General features: G+C 41.8%; 1 protein-coding gene across 4 annotated transcripts in view; it reads left to right on the top strand.

The window, feature by feature from the left end:
- Window positions 1-23,137, top strand: part of map4k2 (mitogen-activated protein kinase kinase kinase kinase 2) — a 34,537-nt gene extending 11,400 nt beyond the window's left edge. Inside the window, exons 10-32 of one of the 4 annotated variants that reach the window (XM_084043098.1) lie at window positions 375-437; window positions 968-1,049; window positions 3,243-3,356; window positions 5,792-5,873; window positions 9,488-9,546; window positions 9,629-9,678; window positions 10,438-10,476; window positions 10,980-11,013; window positions 11,667-11,835; window positions 12,859-13,028; window positions 14,208-14,249; window positions 15,336-15,420; window positions 15,502-15,581; window positions 16,073-16,133; window positions 16,253-16,376; window positions 17,689-17,750; window positions 19,084-19,187; window positions 19,291-19,468; window positions 19,726-19,794; window positions 19,891-19,977; window positions 20,437-20,507; window positions 20,621-20,676; window positions 21,173-23,137. In XM_084043098.1, coding sequence (XP_083899224.1) covers window positions 375-437; window positions 968-1,049; window positions 3,243-3,356; window positions 5,792-5,873; window positions 9,488-9,546; window positions 9,629-9,678; window positions 10,438-10,476; window positions 10,980-11,013; window positions 11,667-11,835; window positions 12,859-13,028; window positions 14,208-14,249; window positions 15,336-15,420; window positions 15,502-15,581; window positions 16,073-16,133; window positions 16,253-16,376; window positions 17,689-17,750; window positions 19,084-19,187; window positions 19,291-19,468; window positions 19,726-19,794; window positions 19,891-19,977; window positions 20,437-20,507; window positions 20,621-20,676; window positions 21,173-21,260 — 1,969 coding nt within the window. In that variant the 3' untranslated portion in view covers window positions 21,261-23,137. The remainder of the gene's footprint in view (window positions 1-374; window positions 438-967; window positions 1,050-3,242; window positions 3,357-5,791; window positions 5,874-9,487; window positions 9,547-9,628; window positions 9,679-10,437; window positions 10,477-10,979; window positions 11,014-11,666; window positions 11,836-12,858; window positions 13,029-14,207; window positions 14,250-15,335; window positions 15,421-15,501; window positions 15,582-16,072; window positions 16,134-16,252; window positions 16,377-17,688; window positions 17,751-19,083; window positions 19,188-19,290; window positions 19,469-19,725; window positions 19,795-19,890; window positions 19,978-20,436; window positions 20,508-20,620; window positions 20,677-21,172) is intronic. The other 3 variants (XM_084043099.1, XM_084043100.1, XM_084043101.1) reach the window with 3 other exon arrangements.
- Window positions 23,138-23,405: the final 268 nt, after the last annotated feature.

Genomic DNA, 23,405 nt, shown 5'->3' on the forward strand with positions numbered 1-23,405 from the left:
ACACACACACACACACACACACACACACACACAGTTCAATGTTTATGAATCATAGACCTTTCTCGTCTAATAAACACCGGGGGTCCGCTGTGAGACTTTGGCACGAGGCCCAGAATTCAAAGCGCCACTCCTCGTGTGTGTGTGTGGGGGGGAATGTTCATCGTTATGAACGTGGGGGATTCAGAAAACCATATTTGGTCGGAGGAGTCGGTACAGTCGGTACAATCTAGCCAGTGTCAAGGTAGAAAGATGTGGAGTAGAGAGACATTTTGTTGTGTAACATTTGGCTGACTGGCTCTGTTTCCAGCTCCAGTACACAGTACAAACCATTGAAACATCTTTCCAGTGTGGTGACATTTCAAACTGTGTTGCAGAGCCCTGATGTTGATGTCCAAGAGCAACTTCCAACCTCCCAGACTAAAGGATAAGAGCAAGTGGTGAGATTAAGTGTCCCTGTTTCACATTTCTTATGTTCATAACTCTTTCCACTGCCATTCTCTGGACCTGTATACATACTGCATGCTTCTCCTGTTTTGGGATGACAGGGCTCATTATTTTTTCTATCCCCTTATTAATTTTCTCTCGGTTGGTAATTAATCATATTCACACGGCGCCCATTTTGTACTTTGTCTTCCTGACCATCTCCGTTCGTTTTCTGCTCTGCCTCGCCTCCCTCCTAAGCCCGATTTATACTTTTGCGTACGGCGGTGTTGCCTGCCAAAAATAGCTGATCTACAAGCTCATAATGAGCTTGTAGAGCTTCTATTTCCGGCATGCAACACCATCGTACAATGGAGAATAAATCAAGCATTACAAAGATGCAGAGAAACATTGCAGTGGTCTGAATTTCCCCTTACTCACACTTCCTGGCTGCCTTCCTTTTTTCCCCTCATCCATTTTTTGCTCTCTCCCTCCCTTCCTCTCTCTCTCTCTCTTTGTCTGCCTCTCTCTCCCTCTCCCTCTGCAGGGCTGCAGCGTTCCAGAGTTTTGTGAAGATGGCGCTCATTAAAAACCCACGCAAGCGACCCTCAGCTGAGACCCTGCTGCAGGTGGGCCACCTCCTGTTGTTCATCATCATTGTGTCCATAACACTCTCCTACATTAAATGTGACGCAAACGAGTGCGCTCTATAATTTGGGTTGGATGCCTTACTAGGCGAACCACGTCGAACCACATGTGAACGGGATTCGCCTGGAGGTTAGAGAGTGTGATGTGTGATATATCCCACACAAGGAGATGCTATTAATAAATGCAGTAGCACCTTTTCATGTTTTGCTTTTGAGATTTAGGAAGGAATAAACTCCCACACACTGTCTTCCTAACTTGAGAAGAACAGTTTTTTAATCATTGTTTCAGTTGTGTCTGACCTTCATCAGGTCATATGGGCTTTTTCTCCTACGCAACCAGTCACCGGCTCTTCAATTCAATTCAGTGTATTTGTCACCATTTAAAGCAGAGCAACATACAACACAATTTGCAGTGGGCAGTACAATAAAGAATGTACAATTTATAAAAACAATACACATAAAAGCTTAGTATACACTCACCCGCCGCAAAAACACATAAAGGTACAGTGCAGGCCATGCCACATCACTTTTATCACAGTCCATTCATCGATCATGAACAGTCCATGATTGATATTACATATAAATGTATGACGGTTCTATTCCAGTTAATTTCTTTCTCAGTCCATTCTATTATTCGTAAAGTGACAGTGCATGACAGTTTCTCTTCCAGGTTATTATACAGTCTGTGACATACTAGTAGAGTGCCAGTGCATAGTAGTACAGTAATAAGGTGCTAGTGAGTGAGGTTAGAGTAGAGTGTTCATCATTGATATTGTCCTGGGAGAATAGCTATTTCTATATGCCTCGTGGTTCTGGCCCGGAGACATTGGTACCGACGTACCGTTCCCCTTGGCACTGTTTTGAACAGTCCATTACATGGGTGGGTGAGGATGATGTGCCCTCTCAGCACACAGATTTTCCGGTAGATTTCCTTGATGGTGGGTAGTTGGGTGCTGATGTCCTTGATGGTGGTGCTGATGGTGCACTCAGCTCAATGCTTCAGGGGCCAGGCCTTTTGATCAGCGACGGTGCAGTTGCCATATCACACTGTTATGCAGGATGTTCTAATGCTTTCCACAGTGCAGCGGTAGAAGTTGGCAAGATGTTTTTGTGACAAGTGGACCCATTTTAACCTCCCCAAAAAACAAAGTCCTTGTTGGGTCTTCTAATCACGGAGTCTGTATTTAGGGACCTTTTCAGGTCATCAGTGACATGAACACCCAGGGACCTGAAGCTTGACAAGATCAGCCTTAGCTCCGTCGATGAAGATAGGGTCACGTCTGCTTTTGTTGATCTTTCAGACATCCACTACCACCTCCTTGGTTTTGTGAGGTTGTTATTGGAGCACCATGTCATTAGCCCAGCTCAGTGGCCTTGTGGTTAGAGTGTCCCCCCTGAGATTCGGCATCAAGGGTTGGATTGGGGGTAAGTCCCTGCAACGTACAGTACTAACATCGTGTCCAGGGAGGGGTACTTGTACATCAAGCTGCCTCACGCTACAGAAACAGGAGACAGGCTCCTGCCCTATGGGCCACATGGCTCAGGAACCGTTGGTTCTCAAATCTACTTACTTGCCATGTCACTAGATGTTTAATCTCCTCCCTATATGCGTTCACGTTGTTGTTGGATATCCGGCCTACCACTGTGGTGTCACCCACAAATTTAGGGATTCATGGACAGGTACGCAGTCATAGGTGAATAGGGAGTATAAGATAGGGCTCAGCAAACAACCTTGAGGGGCACGAGGGCTCAGGGTCAGGGTAGAGGATGTTTAATTACCCAGCCTGACAGTTGCGGGTCTGTTAAGTCAGAAAGAGTAGATAATGTATTTACATTGAGTTAGACATGACATTTTGCAGAGTGATGTTATCAAATCTTGGTTGCTGTGTCTTGCGAGTGCCCAAGGTCCCGGCCATTAACTTCCTCAGGGGTGGCTGTAGATGAGTGGGTAGAGGCCGTCTGGGAATTGGAAGATCACCGATACGACCCTCGCCTCGCCCCCGGCCTACGCGTCGGTGTCCTCGAGCCAGACACTTAACCCCTAACAACCCCCCACGCCCCACGCTCATCTGAGACATCTGAGCACTCATCTGCTGGGTGAATGCACAGAAGTAATTTCCCCTCCCCAGGGACCAGTAAAACAACACACACTTTACCTTTCCTTTCCTCCTCCAGCATCCGTTTGTGACTCAGCTGCTGACCCGTAATCTGGTGATCGAGCTGCTGGACATGGCTAACAACCCTGAGCTCCATTCCACCACACACAGCATGGACGACAACGAGCTGGAGGTCAGTACACAGACGCTTGGTGTGATTAAGCTATAACTCATGGCAGACCATGGTGCTGTATGTTATTATCACACCTTCACGCCGGGCTAACAACCCCCTTAGGTGTGACACAGTATAATGACAATGTTCCCTGGGCTGAGGTGAGTTATTGCCATTATAAAAGAATTACTGTCACAGCCGAATCAACCCAGTGTGTCTAATATTATTATCTGATTATTATGGCTCTGGCTATCAACTGATACTCATTGTCTAGGCATTTAGCTAAGGCTGTGTCATGTCAGAACTCATTCGACTTAGCGCGTTAGTACAAGCATAGTGTGAGTGTGTTCGATACAGTCTGTCTCTCACAACATCGCTTACACACCCACGCCCTGACATTCGTCTCCCATGGCAGCATCTGTCCTTCCTGGCTGGCCCCGGTCTTTGGCTCCTGTTTAGTTTAGTTTAATGGACGGGGACAACACTCCAGCTCAAGCTATGAGGGTCATAGTTGACAAATATGGCAACATGAAAATCATAGACGTAATCACAATTAAAAATGTTTTAAATAACAATTTCAAAGCAAGAATAATGTATAAAGGAAAGTAGTTCCCGACACAAACGGGACGTGTGAGGGTACCCCAACTACACAGGGACAAAATAGCCGGGCTCCAGGCTGCATAGATCTGAACAAAAAGACAGACTTCATTGCCATGATATATATGGTTATACCACACCTACCTACCAATCAGATTGTATGATTTGACCAACCTGTTTTATAAAGACAGACAGACAGGCAGGCAGGCAGACAGGGGAATTGATTTTGATTGAATACGTTATTTAGAAGTTTGCAGAGAAAAAAGCACATGGAAGTACAGTTCAAAAGACAAGGTCAACTAAAAAGGTTGAAAAAACGCAAAGAAACCTTTCGAACAGGCCGAAAAGATTTGGACATACTGATTAACAGACTGATAAATGCACAGCGGTCACTTGGGTGGAGTCACATTGAACCTTTACAGGTTATCTAGAGGCTGAACTATTAATGTGCCTGACATAGAGACACATAGAACTCATCATGACATGCTACTGTTGCACTGTAAAATCAAGCCAAATTGGCCCAGTTCTAACCTCTCAGAGTTACACCCTCTGGATTTTACTACAGTATGTGGAATCCAGCTGGTCAGTTTCAGCATTTGTGATACAGGTCATGTGCTTAATAATATAAAGAGAAATCTTGAAAATGAGATATTTACACATACTATTACCCATTGCATCTTACCCCCCTCATCAGCAGAATACCAAATGGAATGTGCTTTGCCCCACAGACAACACAATGAGAACCAAAATAAAAAATCTAAAATTATCTGAATTGGCATGATAGTGTAAACCCAAATCATCTGGTATTCCAAATAGATAAACAAGAGCCAAGAATTCTTGGCTCCACTCTTGCCAACTAAGTAGCAAAATGGCAAAATACTGTAGAACGGATGGATAAGTAAATAGACAAACCAGCCCAGTTCTCTAATCCCTGTTCTGTTCTGGAGGCAGGATTGGAAAACTGGAAGTTTAGTCATTCTGTAGAAAATGAATCATTGTATTCTATGTGAATGCGTTTGTCTTGCCAATGCCAACTACGTACTAACAGAGGACTTTGTTGCTCAACTTGACTTCAGTGTCGGTGCCGTAACTGCAGTTACACAGACAGCTGCAAATGCTTGTTCTACAATGCTGCAATGCAGAGCGAGAGAGACTTTGAGGGGAAACTCAATATTAGTTCGATAATATAGATTTGTTTACATATATTTTGCTAAGACCACTGACTGGGAAAACAAAGTGCCAAATCAGAAAAGAATAGGCGCATTCCAAAGCCACGTCTCTGTTTCTGTCTAGTGTGTTCATGGGCCATTTTAATTTGGTGGGCTTTTAATGAACTGGCCCAGTAAAATATGAATTGCTTGGCCATCAGCCATCACTGGCTGTGGGCTAATGGAGATGCATATCTGGCTATGTGTTGAGTTTGTTGGGAAAAGCAAAACACGGAAATTGCGCTTGTACATTTCAACAATGAGCAGTCAGTCAGTCAGTCAGTCAGTCAGTCAGTCAAACAGTAGTCTTGCGTAGCCAGATGATCAGAGATCTCTGCCTCCCAATGCGTCTGGGGACATTAAAATCCAATGTAGATGCTTGAACAGTGGATCCTACGCCTACTGCTTTGGAAGCCAATCCTGATACCATCCCAATATGAAGGACCACCCTGAAGTCTTTGCATTGGTTCTGCTGCTGCAATGCAGTCATCTTTTAAATCTCAGAATTGATCAATTACTTTGATCTTAGATACATGTCGGCAAGCTGAGATATCTGACTAGTAAGACCGTTACCAACATTGACTGTTATAGGCCGGTGCCTCCAGTGTCTTTCCCAGATCCCAGTCATCCCAGTATGTGTGTTGTTTACAGATTGGGTTAGCTGCTCCTGACAAGATCCGGTCAGCGGGGAAAAAACACCTGCCTGTGGAGAGGAGTCTTTCTGAGCAGCAATGTGAGCACACACACACACACACACACGCGCGCGCGCGCGCGCACACACACACACACACACACACACACACACACACACACACACACACACACACACACACACACACACACACACACACACACACACACACACACACACACACACACACACACACACACACACACACACACACACATGCACACGCACACGCACACAAGACTAGGCATTTGGGGACTAGCAGACACAATAGATATCCATCTGGAGGCTGGAAGATCAGCTAATTTAACTCTACTCTGGTCATACAGTAGATCTCTGTCTCTTTCTCAGACCCAGTCCCTACACACACACTTAATGAAAGGAGTTACACTGCTTTTTACTGGCATCGTAGTTGGACACTCCATCTCCATGCAAATATATACGTCTTTCACCTTTCTCTTAGTTATGCCAACAGTGTTCGTAGGAAGCTGTTCGTTGAACAGTTTCGCCACAGACCGGTTGCAGGCAGCCTAGCCGTCACACGCATCCTCTCTCTCGACCCAGTAACCATGGACAGGCTTCGCACGCACACACACGCGCACGCACACACACGCACAAACATGCACACGCTTTCTCTCTCTCCACCAGTTTACACATACAAGAGCTTTTCCCAGTGAAATCTCTTACACCAACATTGTTTTTATGAAGCATTTTGTTGATAGATATTGACGGTATGAAATTAGAAACCAGCGCACGCACAATTATTACTCAAACACGCAGCCTGAATTACTTTGTAATGATCTCTCCCGTCACCTTTAATTCAAATTGATACTAGTCTCTAGAAATGCACTGTAGTGACTAGTGAGTGTGTTTGTGGTGTGACAAGTGTGTGCCCACGTGTTTGTGCATGTAACCTAGGAAGTTGAGGTTAACACCAGTCTTAAGGTCTTGCTCGATGACACACTTGGGGGCCTCTTGCCACAAGACACATGCTGACAGTGGGAGCACTATGAAGTCACTCAGGCAGGCGCCCAGCGCACATAGAGCCGCCACTGTCCAGCACACACACACGCACATGCCATGTTTTCGCTGCCATCCTCTGACGTGGCCCCCCGTCCACACATGTGGGACCGGGGGGCTCGGAACGAGGGCCAAGCAGGACAGCAAGAGAGGGAAGCCGTGAGTGGGGAGTGACTGAGACGCTATTGTTCCGATTCATATCACGGAGATTACAGCACTGACCACAGGGCGTGTTCGTGGACAATGAGCCCCTTCTTCAGCGAGGACAAGTGACACATATTTAGACATGCATGTATAGAATTGCAGTACCCAGCCCCGAGGACTCGCATTGAGGGTGGTCTGAGTAGAGCCAGACCAATATATCAGTCGGCCGAAACTTATCGGCCAATAATGGCCTATAACAGATCGGTATCGTTGTATTACGTTGTCAATTATGTGCCGATTTTGTAGAACATAATGGATAAGAATAATGATAATTGATCATTTTTTCAATTTGTGTTTTTATATATAGATAATTATTACATTCCCAGTGAAGTTTACTGTTTCAGTGCACCGATGTCATTTTTAGACAATAATGTTTATTGATGAACTGTAAAATATCCTGCCTCTATTACATATCACAAGTGATTGTTAACCACCTTTGCGGGATCATTGCAAAACATTTTTGTTGGACTCAACTTAACACAGGATTTTACAATGTATTAAGCCATACAATACCATACTCGGGTTGTGGCTTTAGGCCGGGGCTGATGTGTGTTATAGAAAGGACTGGCCAGAGTGCCATAGTGCTGAATCATTAGTGACACAATGATTGCTAGTAAGTGGTTGGACAAGGTCCCCCCCGGCAATAGAAAGGGCAAGTGCTGATCGATAGCAATCAGCTAATCTGCTAATCAGTTGTGTTCAAAGTGAAATGATTTAGTAACGTTTGGTAGTGGTGTGCTCTGTCTTAACCACTTAAACCCTATGTAATATATATGTGTTTCCTGCTACAGCATATACACATGTTTTTCTACAGCTAAATGGCTATACCTTAGTGCACATTTATGTACATACCTTTTTCCCCCATTGCTCTTATTATGTTATTCTGATGTTAGGCTTCGTATTTGTTTATTCTTATCTTAGTTTTTCTTGTTATTACTATTGTCATTGTTGTTAGCACAGTACGTTGTGGACCTCACAAAATTGCATTTTGCTTCTAGTTCTACCTGTATGAGTAGTGACAAATAACCTCCTTCTTCTTCTATAGTACATAGTTGCCTGGGGTCCCCCAGAAATCTATTCTTGGTTTTCTAGTATTTACTAGCCGGGCATTGCTCCTTGCTCCCACGTGATCAAACTGGCAATACCAAATTGCTCACAACGCTTCGCAATGTGACGTGTTGTGAGCTTGTACTGTAGATCTGCTATTTTCACTGAATGTTTGCCCCAGAATAGGGGGCCCCATTTTGGAGCTTGTAATGTTTGTAGAAAGAAAAAACTGATAAAAACAGACCTACAGTATATTTCTATTATGATGTGGGTAAGAAAGTTCCAAATAGCATTATTTTACATCCACAAATCAAACATAACTTAACTTAACACTGAGGACTTTACTGTATGTTATGTCATACCAATCTTGGGTTGTGGGTTGAGGCCGGGGCTGGTGTGTCATAGAGCGGACTGCCTGAAGGCCAGTGGACCATAGTGCTGACTCATTGACACAATGATGGCTATTTAGTGGTTGGACAAACCACACAATCCCTAATTTATGTCAAAAACAACCCCAGATGGGGCTTTTACAGCATTCTCCTCTTCTCTGAATAAGAACCCCTTCCCAATAGTCTCTCAAGACAGACATGTTGGCTCCCACAATTTTTTGCCTAACAGCTTGAACTTTGGAAATGCTGAAAATGTGTGGAAAATTAAGCAGATGTCACGTCATGTCCACACTTCACTTTCGCCTGTGTGCAGACATGTAAATGACTCCTACTGGGAGACAAATTAGTCGAATTTGGCTTCGCAGAAATGAAAAACAATCAAACAGATATTTTACATTATGACGGTATTATATTACATTAACGGTATTGGTCGAATACCCTTCCAGTCTGAAGAGCACAGCAGGAAGTTGTTGAGAACAGCTTGTTCGAGGCGGAATTATAGACCCTGTAGCATTGTGGAAGAGATATAGGGACTACCTTCCATATATTATATTGACACTTCCTCTTCCTACGTTATCTACACAGCACTGGGTCTCAACGTGGAGTCCTGGGACCCCCAGTGGGCCTTGAGGGGTTTCCAGGGGGTCCCAAGCAAGATAGTTAGGAACTAAATGGACCCTTACAGATCTGTAACTCTGAGAGTGTAAGTGGGTCCATTTGGTTCCTTTTGTTATTAACAAATAAACACTGAGGATTTTACAGTGAATATTGGTGTCCCAGAGATAAAAAATATATCTGTGGTCTATGGCCTAATATATATCAAACTGGGGGTCCTTGAAATTAAAATCACTGATCTACAGTTGTAATGTTGAAGTACTTGTGTGTGTGTAATCTATGATAGCACTTGCTAGACGTTTTAATGCTTAAAATATGAGCTTCAGAAAAATAATCTAAAAAGTGCAAACATGAATATAAAATGTATCAATCTCGTGTTTTTAGTTGACCAAGTGAAGTTTGGGCCCCAGTTAAGGAAAGTCACAGAGCCGTATCCTGACATGGTAAGAGTCGCTAAAAAATATATATTTTTAGCTAAATACAAAAGGATGTTAAAATGCTAAAGCTCTGTTAATCTCAATTCAGCAGGGCTCCTACGATGACGACTGGAGCCTCTCAGATGAAGACAACTCCCCGTAAGAACCTCATCTTCATTGCTTCACTATTCTTCCACCATTATCGTCACACAGTAAAATGTACCGTGCAGAAAGGAACAGACAGTGACTGCGAACACATCACAACTTAAAAGAAATGTTAAATCAATATACAATACAATAAGACCATATACAATGACAACCATCCGCAGTTTCGTTTTTCTGTGTACGACTCAAGCCTGATTTATTTATTTTACCAGAGTAAGACCACATTGACATTCCATCTCTTTTTCAAGTGGGCCATGGACAAGAAGCCAGCATTCATGTAGAGTTTCACATTAAAAACATTAAAAACAAACAAATAAAAACAAGAAAACACAAATGAAATACTAATAAAAGTGTATAGAATTGTAAAACTAGAAACAATTAAAAGATATGAGCTCTCCTTGGCAAGCGGGTGTTTAATTTGTTCATTAGAATGATCAATTCCATTTAGGGAATCTAACTTCAAATCTTTTTGTTGTAGATTTCAAAAGAACGGTAAAGCATAGCCGAAAGCATGTTTCCCAAGTTCAGTTCTCAGAGTGCAGAAAAATTATGTGAGATATTATATATATCGTTGTGCGTCGAAAATAGCCGATCTACAAGCTCATCGTATGACAAAGTATAAATCAGGCTTCTGTGTGTGTGCATTTATAGCTCCAGGGTATTGATAGTAAAAGCCCCCCCCCCCTCATTGAGAGACAATATTAAGCCCCCCTCGGCCCATAGCCAGATAAACAGCAGGTGTTCCTGTTGCAGGAGCCTGTTGGAATGTGTGGAGCAAGCTCTGCAGCTGAGGTAGGAATGACAACTCCCCATACCGCTAATCAACACCGTCATCTTGTATCCCCTCGTCTACCCCTATCCCTACAATGGCCCATTCATTTATAGAAAAAAATTAAGCACTTTCCATGTGATTATGGGATTGTGGTAGGCTTATGGCAATTCATTTTTGAACTTATTTTTTATTTTTATTTTTACGTAATCAGTGGTTTTGTGTGTGTGTGTGCTTTCCCTAGCACATCAAAATTCAGTCCACAGCTATCATGAATGAATCAATTTGAAGGAGAGCTTTTTGAACACAAACCCACTGGTTTTAATGTTTGGCTTTTTTGCGCTTGTGTTGTTGTTGTTTTGCCTTTTGTTTTTGCTTGACCGTTCCGCTTCCCATCATAATGTCATTGCTCGGCAGTTACAAATCAATTTGAATCCTTGAACATGGCTATATTATAATTGTTTTGTTACCACACATCCACTTGCTCTGTGCTTGATCAGGACATTGCTGTGTCTTTGCCTTTCAGGAGTTTGACCATCAAGAGGGTGCCCTCTGCTGACGTGAGTGGTGAACTACATCAATACAGATATCATCTTTGAATAGTACTTTGGGTGTAATCATGATGACGTAAACATATATCTTTACTTTCATTTGGAATTGCATTTGTAAATTGTGATATTATCAAACTAAAATAAATATCAAACATATCAGACTATATGTCTATATTTCCAAAAGTAAATGTATTTATTCTATTCCGTCTGACTAGAACCAGGGATAAAACAAAATGAATGACCAGAGGGGGGATATCAAAATAGGAGGCATGGATTTACCCCCTCATCCCCCACCCATCAAATCAAACCCTGATCATACCAGTATCTCCCTCTCAGAATGATGGGTGTATTTTCTCACTTTCAAGATTCCTTTTATTTGTTATTTCTGTATTCAAGCATAAAAACACAAAATTGCACTCCACCTAGGAGATACTGAACAATAGTGCAAATCTCAGTATCTAAATATAAATACCCCATTAAACCCGGTAAAAAGCATTTGTGTCTTTTTAGATTTTTGCGTTGGCTATTCAAAAATATACATTTTATACAAGCTTGTACATCTGCAATTTTTTGAAACATTTTGAAAGTGTGAGAACTACTGATTTAGTAGAATTGGCCTCTTAATGGGATGAATAAACATGACCCATAATGCTGTTTTCCAGGGGGGTAAAGGGGGCAGGAAGAGTGGTTTGTTCAGTCCCACCACTGCGTCCCTGCCTGCCTTCAGCTCGTTGAACTTGACATCCAACACGGAGGACGAGGACCCGTCACTGACCAGCTGCACGCTGGGCCCCGACTCCGCCCTCATGACCAACTCTACCTCCTCCTCAGGTACTCATTAACTCATTATGCCTACTCATAGCTTAAAACTATGGTCCACATGGGCGCACCAGGGGGGCAATTGGAAAGGAGAGGAAAATTAAATAATAATAATAATATCTTTTATTGTTATTATACTACTAATAATAAAATGTTCTGTAAAAAAATATTTCAATTCAAATTTGATTCATAAGATTATTGTGCCAATCTAACCACTTTCAACCTGGCATCCCTCTTTTGTGCATGACATCATTGTCATGTATTTTTGTTTTGAAAATAGCAAAAATACAAGATCTACAGTACAAGCTCACCTTCAACGTGTCGAATTATGTGAGCTTGTAGATCGGCTAATTTAGCTATTTTCCTGTCTTTTGAAAACCATTACGCACTAAAGTATAGAAGGGCCACAGCCAGAGGCTATGGCTATGTGGGGGTCCTTGTCATGGAAATGTTTAGGGAACCCCTTGCTTAAAATACCATAATAATAAATCTGTTGGAATTGGCCACATCCACACGGCAGCCATTTTGCTCCCTGTGAAGATGGGGGTTTTCCTAGCCGCAAGCTGCAAATCACTCAATGTCAAAACAGGTGGTACACCTGTTTTGACATTGCACATACCTGTATGCAGGAGGCGGTAGGACGTTGAGTTATTGAAAATGAGTGCTTCCAAACGTCCAAAGTGGAGTTCTATGGTATAACATGACAGGAGTCTATGGTATAACATGACAGCGATGGATTTTTTTCCCAAACAAATCTTGACACAGACAGAGAGGACAACCCAAGCTATCTGTACAGGTGCAATATTGGAGAGTTTATCTCCAATATTGAATACAATCAGATCTGTTTCATGGCAGGGCTATCAATGGAGGGTGGTGCGATAGATGCAGATAGCATCAGATAGCATCCAAGTTGCTTGTGGCTAGGGGTTTCCCCACCCCTCAAGTATGACGTAATCACAACTGAAAGACTACTTGGCGAGTGTCTGAATACCAAATGTCTCAGTGTATGACTGTATGTTCTCGTTTGCCCTCCAGCCCTGGCCAGGTGTTCAGCCACGCAGGACATTGTGCAGCGATGCAGTGACCCCTGCCTGTCAGGTGGGGGAGCTGTCACGGGGAAGACGGCTGGGCCGGCTACCCCTCCAAAAAGGGACACTCCCCTGTCACCGGAGTGGAGCACGCTGAGGAAAAAGACTGAGGACTCTGTAAGTTCCATAGCAATGTGTATATTCTGACAGAACAGTGGTTCTCAACTAGTATCCCTCGCTGGGAAGTAAGTCTAGATGTTAAAGGTGTAGGTGAAGTTTTTGTTAAAAGGTTAAAGCTCTAAATTCTGATGGTAATCATTGCTATAGAGCAGGGGTCTTCAACAGGGGGTCCGGGACCCCTAGGGGGTCTTCAGAGCTACTATAGGGGGTCCGCCAAATCTTTGTGTGATTAGGATTTAGTTTTTTTACATTAACCACTTGAACCCTAGAATTCCTTTTCTGAGGGGAACATTAGCCGAAAATAGCAGATCTACAAGCTCTCAACGTTGAGAGCTTGTAGATCGGCTATTTTTGGCAAAGAGGCTATAGGTGTAGAGGGTAAAAAGAGCAGACTAAGTAAAAAAAAAACGTGACAATTTTATACACAATTTTATACAATATAGAGTAGGGGGTCCCTGCTTCATCTCTCTCTCAGCTAGGGGGTCCTTGGCCTGAAAACGTTGAAGACCCCTGCTATAGAGTGTTTGTTCAGTAACAGGGGTCTCCCCGTCTCTCCAGCTCTTTGATAACAGAAAATACTTTCAGGTGGGTTGCCATGGCAATTTCAGCAAATCTGGAGAGAGTACCCGTTTATCAGCTTCGATTTTATGGTATATCCAGTTCAAAATGTGTCTGCTCATTTCTTTGTGTCATCTCTTCCAATGTCACTTGTTTATCCTGTATGAGCTCTCTCTTCTGGTTGGAACCTGAATATGCTTGTTTCCTTTACTAAAGAGCTAGAGAGAACTGGGAGACCTCTTACTGAACAAACACTCTATAGCAATGATTACTATCAGAATATACTGTAGGGCTATTTAGCACTTATTTTAACAACAGCAACAAAACACTTACTGAATCTTTAAATACTGTACATCTCTTGACCCCCTTTTGGTTCGGTTGGCTGTGGTTGAGAAACACAGATATTACACAACAGTAAACATCAATAAACCTGTGTGAATTATTATTTTGTTATCAATCATTTTTATTCACCTGTGTGAATTGTTAACCTAATAACCGGTTCTACTGATTCAGTTTTGACCCTGTAAAACTGCCCATGTGTGAGATTTAACGTTGAAGTGACACAATTAATCTCGCTCCCTTTTTTTTTCTTGTGTGTAACCTTGTTTTAATGTCTAGAGAGCTGACTGTCATGGACTCCCTCCTACCCCTCAAGTCCATGTAAGTGTGGAGGTGTAACACACAGCAAACTGACCTGCTGCAATGCTCTGACAACTAACCGCAACATAACCACGCTCCTGTGCTTCAGTGCACTGCAGACCCTAATTATCATTCCCACCATGTATGATGCAGCCTGCAGACAATTAATTAAGTAAATCACCTCGCTTATGAAAATGGAGCCAGTGAGACGGGTCTATTAAAACCATATTATAATGGATAAACTCATCAAGAACAGGGTAAAAAAACTAGACAGACAGACAGACAGACAGACAGACAGACAGTTATTTGGTGATCAGATCAGGTTTGTGTATTCCGTCATCATCGACCTATCAGCATTGGTTGCTTTGGTAACGACTTAAAAACATAGGAGTGAGTCATGTTTAACTTATACGCTTGCCGAGCAGATGTGCAAGCTCAGGATGCAACGTGTTGTGAGCTTCTACCGAGCGATACCATCAACCAACAAAGTATAAATCGGTCTGGTGTCCGTTGAATGTCCAAGCTGACGCACATCTTTAGAAATCAGATTTGAATAGCATTTCAAACCACCTACGAATGAGTTTCAAATCTGATTAGCCAAAATCATCTTCCATTGTGCTTTATTATGTTCAGACTAAAACCAATCTGATTCCAATCTGGATAGGCCACAAATCGGATTTGGCTTCCAGTGTGAACATGCTTATGCTTATGAGTTATATGGAAACTGCTCAGGAGTGGCAGACATCCACACTGGTAACCTCCACCCAGCCCCCTATAAACAAATACTAATATGCTTTTAATTTCAATTTAACCGTGTACATTTATAGGCCAATTGTATACAATTGTAAGTACAGACAGTGAGTACAGTATGTACAACTGGTAACTTTCTTCTCTAGTGATGTCATGATTTTTCATACCAGACAGCTGCTTTCTCAGAAGTTATGGAGAACTTTTATCATTTTCAGTCATTTCAATCTAAAAAAAAATTTAAGCAACGGATATTGTTGTCTAGATATAGTATGTAAATATCTTAACTAAGTTGTCGTTTATCTGTTGCCCTACCTTAAAAAACTTTTAGTGACAACGTTGATATACTGGGTTTTGCAGATGGGAGCATGCTTTTCTAAGGTCTTCAACGGTTGCCCCCTGAAAATCCACTGTGCAGTGACTTGGATTCTACCTAAGACAAAAGGTAAAGCTACTGTCATTATTATGATTAATAATAATTACTCTGACGACGAGCAACGATCAAGCGTTGTGTTTTCTGCTCTAGATCAGTACCTAATTCTGGGAGCAGAGGAGGGCATCTATATACTCAACCTCAATGAGCTTCATGAAGACACACTAGAGAAGGTAAAAAAGAAAATACATATTTGATTTTGATTTTGAACTTTTCTGAAGAGTAATTTCACTCTAGAGACAAAAAAAAGCAGACCGTGTTGAAGACTAAAGAGTCGAAATGTGTTGGTCAGCTCTGTTGCCTTGCTCAGGAATAAATGTAACATTCTTTTCTCCTGAAGACGGAGTGCCTCAGTATAATTTTTTTTTCTGCATCACCTCAAGCAGAACTTGGTTCTACAGCCATTTCACTTCCCCCAAATCATGTACCATATTCCACTATTCGTAGCATCTGCTTTGTTTGTGTTAAAAGTGTGATTTTGAGACTTATTTTGCCAGGCAATGAGAGTGAATGATATTGCTTCCACTTTATTTCCTCCCTTAGCACAAAAGCAACAGAAGCAACAGATTAAGAAGATAATTGACATCATGTCCAAGTTCTTTTTAATCCAGGGTTTTAACATTGTTCCGAACATTGTTTTAAGTCAACCTCTTCCTTCCCACAGTTGCTGCCCCAGAGGTGTACATGGCTCTATGTAATGAACAACGTTCTGATGTCTGTATCAGGTACAAGACCATTCAAGTGATCTCATTATCATAACAAAAAAAAAAGTACATTGACTTTTGGAACATACTAGAATTCTTCTTAACGCTGTGTTTTTCTCCCTTTCCTTTCCTCCGACCAGGGAAGTCGTCACAACTGTATTCCCATAGTCTGTCAGGACTGTTTGAGCAGAGAGGTCACGTACAGAAGAAACACAGCAGCCTGTCTCTCGGCACCAACCGCCTCACTGAGAGGATCAGCCCAAGGTAGAACACTGGAGGGGAGGCCTCGCTGAGGTTTTCTTTCTAAACCGTCTTTCTTTTACAGTTTAGCTAGAGATTCAACACAGGTTAAAGTAGCTCCATTGGTTTGAACGTGTCAGACAGAGACTGTGAGTTTTGTTGACTGTTGTATATGTCTTGGATGGAGGGAAGCTCACATCGACTGATGCGATGGGTCTTCACAACCTTATACAAAGCTTTGTGGTTGAGGTCAGTGCAGTTCCCATACCAGGATGATGCATTCAGTAAGGATGCTCTCTGTGGTAACTCTATAGAAGGCCCATAGGACCACATGCCAATCTTTTTCAGATGCCTGGCGTGGAAGAGGCATTGCTGTGCTTTCTTCACCACTTTTCCACTGTGGTGCCATCAATGTAGATGGGGGTGTGCTCTCTGTCCGGCCACCTGTAGTCCACGATCAGCAGGATCTCCACCCCTCACCTGTATGCTGACTCATCATCGTCAGTGATGAGGCATATCTGTTCATCACTAAGTTGGATATGTGCGTGGCCGCACAGTCTTTGGTGTAGAGGGGAGTAAAGGACGGGACTCACAATGCAGCCCTGGGGTCAGAGGCATTGGAGCCCATCCTAACCACCTGGCGTCGCTCTGACAGAAAGCCCAGGATCCAGCCGCGGCTGGGGTTGAGTCCTAGGTTTCTGAGCTTGGTATCAAGTCTGGAGCATAGATTGTGTGCCCGGGGTGGGAGTGGGGGTGGTGGTGTGAGAGTGATGCTGAGACGGGTGACAAGAACATGAAGTTAGCAATAGAACTGTGAACGCAGCAGTGCACTATGCATACAGTTTAGGCTATTTGTTAGTGAAATGCTCCTATTGTGCATTAAGAAATGTTTCTGGTGGAGCGGAATGTCAGCACAAGTTAAGTTTAAATCCATAATTATAACCCAGTTTGCTGTCTCTTTTCCTTAGATCTGAAACTTGTCTAGAGTATAGTTGACATTATGGATATGATTTGGATTGTGACATTAAAGATAAGATGAATAACAGAACATGACGCTGTGACATTGTCTCACCAAGCCCGGACACAGACTTTTAAAAGCCATGACTTGAAACATGAATATGTGCCGCAAATGTCTGTGTAAGTTGGTGGTTTGAGATGCTTCACCTGCATCTCAAACCAATAATTTTAAGTATGATCATGTAGAAAAACTAAGATCCACATTCATTTTGGAATTATATTGTATACTGGGACTTTAACAGGAGGCCGGTGATAAAGGTTAGTTAAGAGTCCTGCTCACGTCTTGACTCCAGGTGTTTCTTTCTGTTGTCTCCATCAGCAGGAAGTTTGCCATATCTGTGAAGATACCCGACACTAAAGGCTGTAGAAGATGCAGTGTAGGTAAGTACAGGAGAGCTGGTCATGTTGAATGAACCTTTATTCATACTGTAGCATTCGATCACAGTACTTGGCTGCAAACAACAGGTGATTGTAAGAAGAGCAGGGTTCCAACACATGTATGAAAAGTATGGAATTTGATTTCAGTATTTTCCATGTCTATATGGAATGTTTCCAGACTATTGGCTAATAACTGTACCAAATCCACACATCCACCACCACCGAATTAGTTAGGAAGAAAATGCAGCAATATCTCAGAATTGCATATACAACATAGCATCACAAATAACATTGTGACAAAAGCTTGTCTGAACATTTATGAGTTATGCAGTGATGTGGTTATCAGAAAAGGTCAGCTATCTTTCTGGCTGAAGGAAACCATAATTGTATGACTGCATTCATCGTCATGTCCATTAATGGACACAGTGAATAAATGAGGCTTCACAGACAGAGTGAACAGTTAATCTTTTTTTATTGACTCATTTTCATTTCTTATTTATTAAAGAGAAAATCTGGGGAGAACAATAATATATTATTTATTCAATCTATGAAGGGGAAATAAAAGGAGTATAGCTATGACCGGTTAAGTTTACTTGTTTATAATTATTTGTATTTACAAGTTTGTTTTATGTTTTACTTTATAAATAGCCAATGAAGCAAAGTCAGTGGACTTTACTTTCTACTTCACTGGTGAATTGTACATAAACATCACTCATGTTACTGTAGGGGTTGAATGTATACAGTTATTTAAATGCATGTCAAAATCTCAATAACATTGCACATTTTTAGCAATGCCTGTTAATTGATTTGTATGAGCTACTACAGTACCTAATCTTCTTGAAATTATTTGGCAAAATATTGGCAGAGCCTACATGGTCAACATTTTAACGGTTCGATTTTAAAAGCATTTAGTTACATAAACATCTAGCTATTTGTACTCTGATGTCAAATATGGTGTGAACAACTACTGAGAATTCTGGAAAAGTATAGAATGTTTAAATTGAAAATGTGTAGGAACCCTGGAACAGCTATTGAGAGAGAGAGAGAGAGAGTTATGACATTCACCTAAACCTTTTTTTGTAAATGAAGAATATTCATATACATATCAATAATTTATTACAGTTGATTTGGAATTTATTTAGGTGTGCTCAGATATAACAACACAAACAGGAAGAATTGATTGTTTGAATGAATACTTTACTAGTCAGAAATGTAAACAACACAGCACAAAGACATTTAGGCTAAAAGGATAACACAAAAATGGTCCTGTGGCCTATGGTACGGCAAAACACATTATGAGAATAGCAAAAACCATCAGTATTTTTGTCTCTCTCAGCAAGAAACCCGTACACGGACAGTACATTCCTGTGTGGCGCTGTTCCCTCTGGCCTAGTTCTTCTCCTGTGGTATGAGCCTCTCCAAAAGTTCATGCAGCTTAAGGTCAGTACCAAGCTGTTTCACTTTCCACTCACCACCAGTAAATCCTTGTATTTTGCCTTGTATTGAGCCTCCTTCTGTTTTTGCCTCTTTTTCCAACATTCAGAACATAACGTTGAGTCTCCCAGAGCAGCTCCCTATCTTTGAACTGCTGGTGCTAGTAACAGATGAGTTTCCACAGCTGTGTGTGGGGGTGAGAGACTGTGCCAACGGGAAAACCCCCAGCAGCCAGCAGCTCAAGTTTGACATTGTAGAACTGAACGGCACACCTAATTCTACTCCAGGTAGGGGTGGGCTGCATACTTTCTAATGATTGATTTATTCTTCGATGACAGAAGGTTTCAACTAGAAAATGCTTTTCCAATTGAACATGTTATTTCTGTTGAGTGGGAGCTGGTCTCGTTAAAATCAATTAAATAGATTAGTTTGATTAACTTTTGCACCCCTAGTCACGTGTGTCTCTCCCTCTCTCTCTCTCTCTCTCTCTCTCTCTCTCTCTCTCTCTCTCTCTGTCTCTGTCTCTGTCTCTGTCTCTTTCCAGACAGTGGACCAGTGGGGGCGGTCCAGGTAACCCAGCTGGACAGAGACACCGTTCTCATTGCACTAAAACGTGAGTCACAAAACCTAATTGGACCGTTGAGCAGGCCTGCCATCTTTTATATTTATTAACATACTGTATATATATGTCCCTGTCTTTATTTCACAGAAACCGTTAAAATTGTGAACCTACAAGGAATTCCGAGCAAAGACTTGGCTTCTGAGATGGTCTTCGACTTCCCCATTGAAACGCTAGGTACAGATCTCGCTGTGTATAAAACAAGAACACACCAAACTGTCTGTGATATTGTAACTTTGGAGTCTTTGAGGCACACATAAGGGTATTTAGTGGTGTGGACATTGAGGCATTTAGTTTGTGAGACGTGAGTGATAGATTTTTCAACCCTAGCGCAGAATTATGGTTAATAAACGTAGTGCAAGGGACCTGCAACATGAAAAATGACGACGGGATGTCCAAATATTCATTTTTCAAGTTCCCGAGTCTCAAAAAGGAGCCAAATCCACACAAGAAGTACCTTTGTGTGCGCCTTCAACACACTCACGTGACATCGACTCCCTTCCCCTTTTCGCACGTACCGCACTAGGGCGTGACGTCACTATAGCTAAAAGAATGCTGTCTGTTAATTGTTGTGTGTGTGACAGTGAAGTACGAGCGGTTGAACTGTTTCTTTGACATTGGCTTTGTATTCGGTAGTTTGTTTACAGGACAGCGTACTGGCTTTCTGGAAACACGGACTTAAAGGGAGGAGCCTGCACTTGAATGAGGTGATGAGCATATCATTTTCTTCCAGGGTGTATGAATGTGTGTTACTGAGACATTCAAAATGTTGATGTTGTCCATAAAACACGTGTATATAAATATATACTTATATTTGCAGGTTACGCAAGAGATCACGGACGAGACTCGAGTATTCAGAGTTCTGGGAACCAACAGGTACGATATGTTTAGATTTATTTGCCAATATCAAGTAGTGCTGGAATGTGGTGGTGTTATTTTTACACATTGGAATTCACTGGCAACCGCTCTGGATGAGTTATACCAAGTTGATAATCCAAATGATATACCTGTACTGTTCAACGGTTCAGTTTGTTAAAAATATTTTGTACCATTTCAGCCCTGTATTCTTCATTGTAGGACAAATAGTGAAAATAGTTGATCTACAAGCTCACAAAACATATCCCCACTGGCCATAAAAATGTATGACCAGAGGGGGATATCAAAAACAGAGGCAAGGATCCCCCCCTATGCAACCCATCTGAACATTTATTTTCAGTTTTTAAAGAGATGGGGAGACCCCTGTTACTGAACAAACACTATATAGCAATGATTAGCATCAGAATATAGAGATTCAACTTTTTAAGAATAAATGTTTTTTTTTATTTTTACCTACTTTAAAAGTCAAAACATTGTCTTTTTGACCTTGCAACAGGGACATTGTCCTTCAGAGCACACCCACAGAGAACCCCTCAGCTTTGAGCAACCTCTACATCCTGACTGGACATGAGAGCAGCTACTGAGAGAAGAGACGAGACAGAAAGGGAAGGAGCAAATAGACGCTGGCCATGCTAAAAAGACAAGTCGGAGTGAAACAACAGATGTACCCGATGCAGAATGGATTCAGAAGGGCCAAAGCGAGCCCTCGCTCTCACTCAAGGTTGTGGGCTGGACCAACACCCAAATGAACCCACTAACACGCTGTTGTGTGTGGCATTGGTTCTCAAACCTTTTAATTTCAAGGACCCCCATAACTGTGAGAGTGTGTACAAATGGAACCGGTTCCGTTTGTACACTCTCAGAGTTACAGACCTTTTAACGGTCCATTTGGAACCCCCTCACAGAACCCTGAGGGTCCCTGGACCCCACTTTGAGAACCACTGGTGTATGGAAAAAGGGCAGCAGGATTCAGTTCAACACACACTATCCATACACTTGTGTGGAATGAAACTGCGGTGTTTCTGGAAGTGGAATGACTAGTTTGTTTGTTGTTGTTTTTTTGAAGAGACCTTTCAACATGCTTACTTGTGAGTTTCTAACTCGTGGATGCACACTCGCTATTAAGCCTCTATAGCGTATTTACTGTTCTCTTCCTTTACCCACAATGCAGTTGGGATAGCTGACAACAGCGGTTCCAGACAGCAACAGGAAGTGGACTTCAAAGACCGAAAACACAAAGGAAAAAGTATTGTGGCTTGTGCTGCCAGTGATATTACCACTCGAACACAAATCGTCACTGTCAGGCAAAAACCTTGTACGTCCAGAACCGTTACTTTTCAGGAAACGGTGAAAAGAACCGGTGTTCCAATGGATTCAATGTCGTTATTAGTCACAAGTTCTTGTCAATATGTTTGTGTTGTGAGCTTGTAGATTGGCTGTTTAGCTACTTTTGCGCTATACTATCATACGACAAAGTACAACATATAGGGCATTAATTTATGAAAAAAAAACATTAAATATGGAGATACAAGGTTTCTGCACATTCCCATCAAAATGCACAACACTGAGAAACAATGTCATAGAAATCGCGTGCTACTAAATTCTAATTACATTTGTTTGACTACAATTGAAATGCAATTCCACTGTATCGGAATTGTGATAATTCTGCGTGTGGCAGTATTTGTGTCCGAAGAGAGGACAAAAAAATTTAACACTCACTCATCCCTGAGAGATACTTGAAAGACAATGTGCACAAAGCTATTTGATTTATGTTTGTTCTTGTTGCCATTATGCCGTAATCTCTTGAGAATCTTCGTGTCTGGCTGAAAATGCATCTAGGCTCTGAAGGGGAGTTTGTAGCTAATTCTTTATCCAGTGAGGTAAATCTTACGTTGTCATGGATTGAGATGATGGAGGAACCAAGCCTTATGAATTTGGTTCTGTAAGTTGTCCAAATAAAAGGGTCACACCAGCTTATGACTCTTATGAGTGCTTATGAGCTTATGAGTGATTAACCATTATGGCGTACGTTCCTCCTGGAAAGTCAATAACTTTTGATTTCTATACATTACATAGAGTATAGTGTATTTTTCCAACATTTTGTTCAACAATCTATTGGTATTGTGCTTTAAACAAGATAACGGTTCATATTTCAATACTTTATGTTACAAAGATGAAACTACACCTACGAAGATGCTTCGTAATCCTTGTCAATTTTAAATCTTATTTATGACTCATCAACTGTTCTAAGCTTGTCTAAAACTAGGCATGTTGAAGTGCTTTCTCATTGCTGCAGTATTCTCAAAATCAGACTGGTTTCATTCCTTGGGTACGTTCTTGCGTACGTTCACATCATTTGTCTTGGTCGGTTGCTCGATATTTTCACACTATATCAGAATAGAATAAGAAATACAAATTTTAAAATAGAAATATATTAATAAAGGATGAGAAATGATGATGACTTATGCATGTTTCTATATTATTCAAGGTTCAAGATTTTACGTGAGAGTAAAATTCTTTGGTTTTTGGTTCCTCAACTTTGCAGCTGCAATAAAGAAATATAAGGAGGACCTGCCCTAGTGCCTAGCAGCCTAGGTAGGACAGCATGGTGTTGAATTTACAGTCGTGATTATGAAACTTCGAATCGTGTTCCTCCAGTTTGATATGCATTTGACCACGGACCCCCATTTGATAAGATGTTTATCTCTGGGACCCCAATTGTAAAATCC

The sequence above is a fragment of the Gymnoscopelus microlampas genome (assembly GCF_963454915.1).
Source record: "Gymnoscopelus microlampas genome assembly, chromosome: 19".
NCBI lineage: Eukaryota > Metazoa > Chordata > Actinopteri > Myctophiformes > Myctophidae > Gymnoscopelus > Gymnoscopelus microlampas.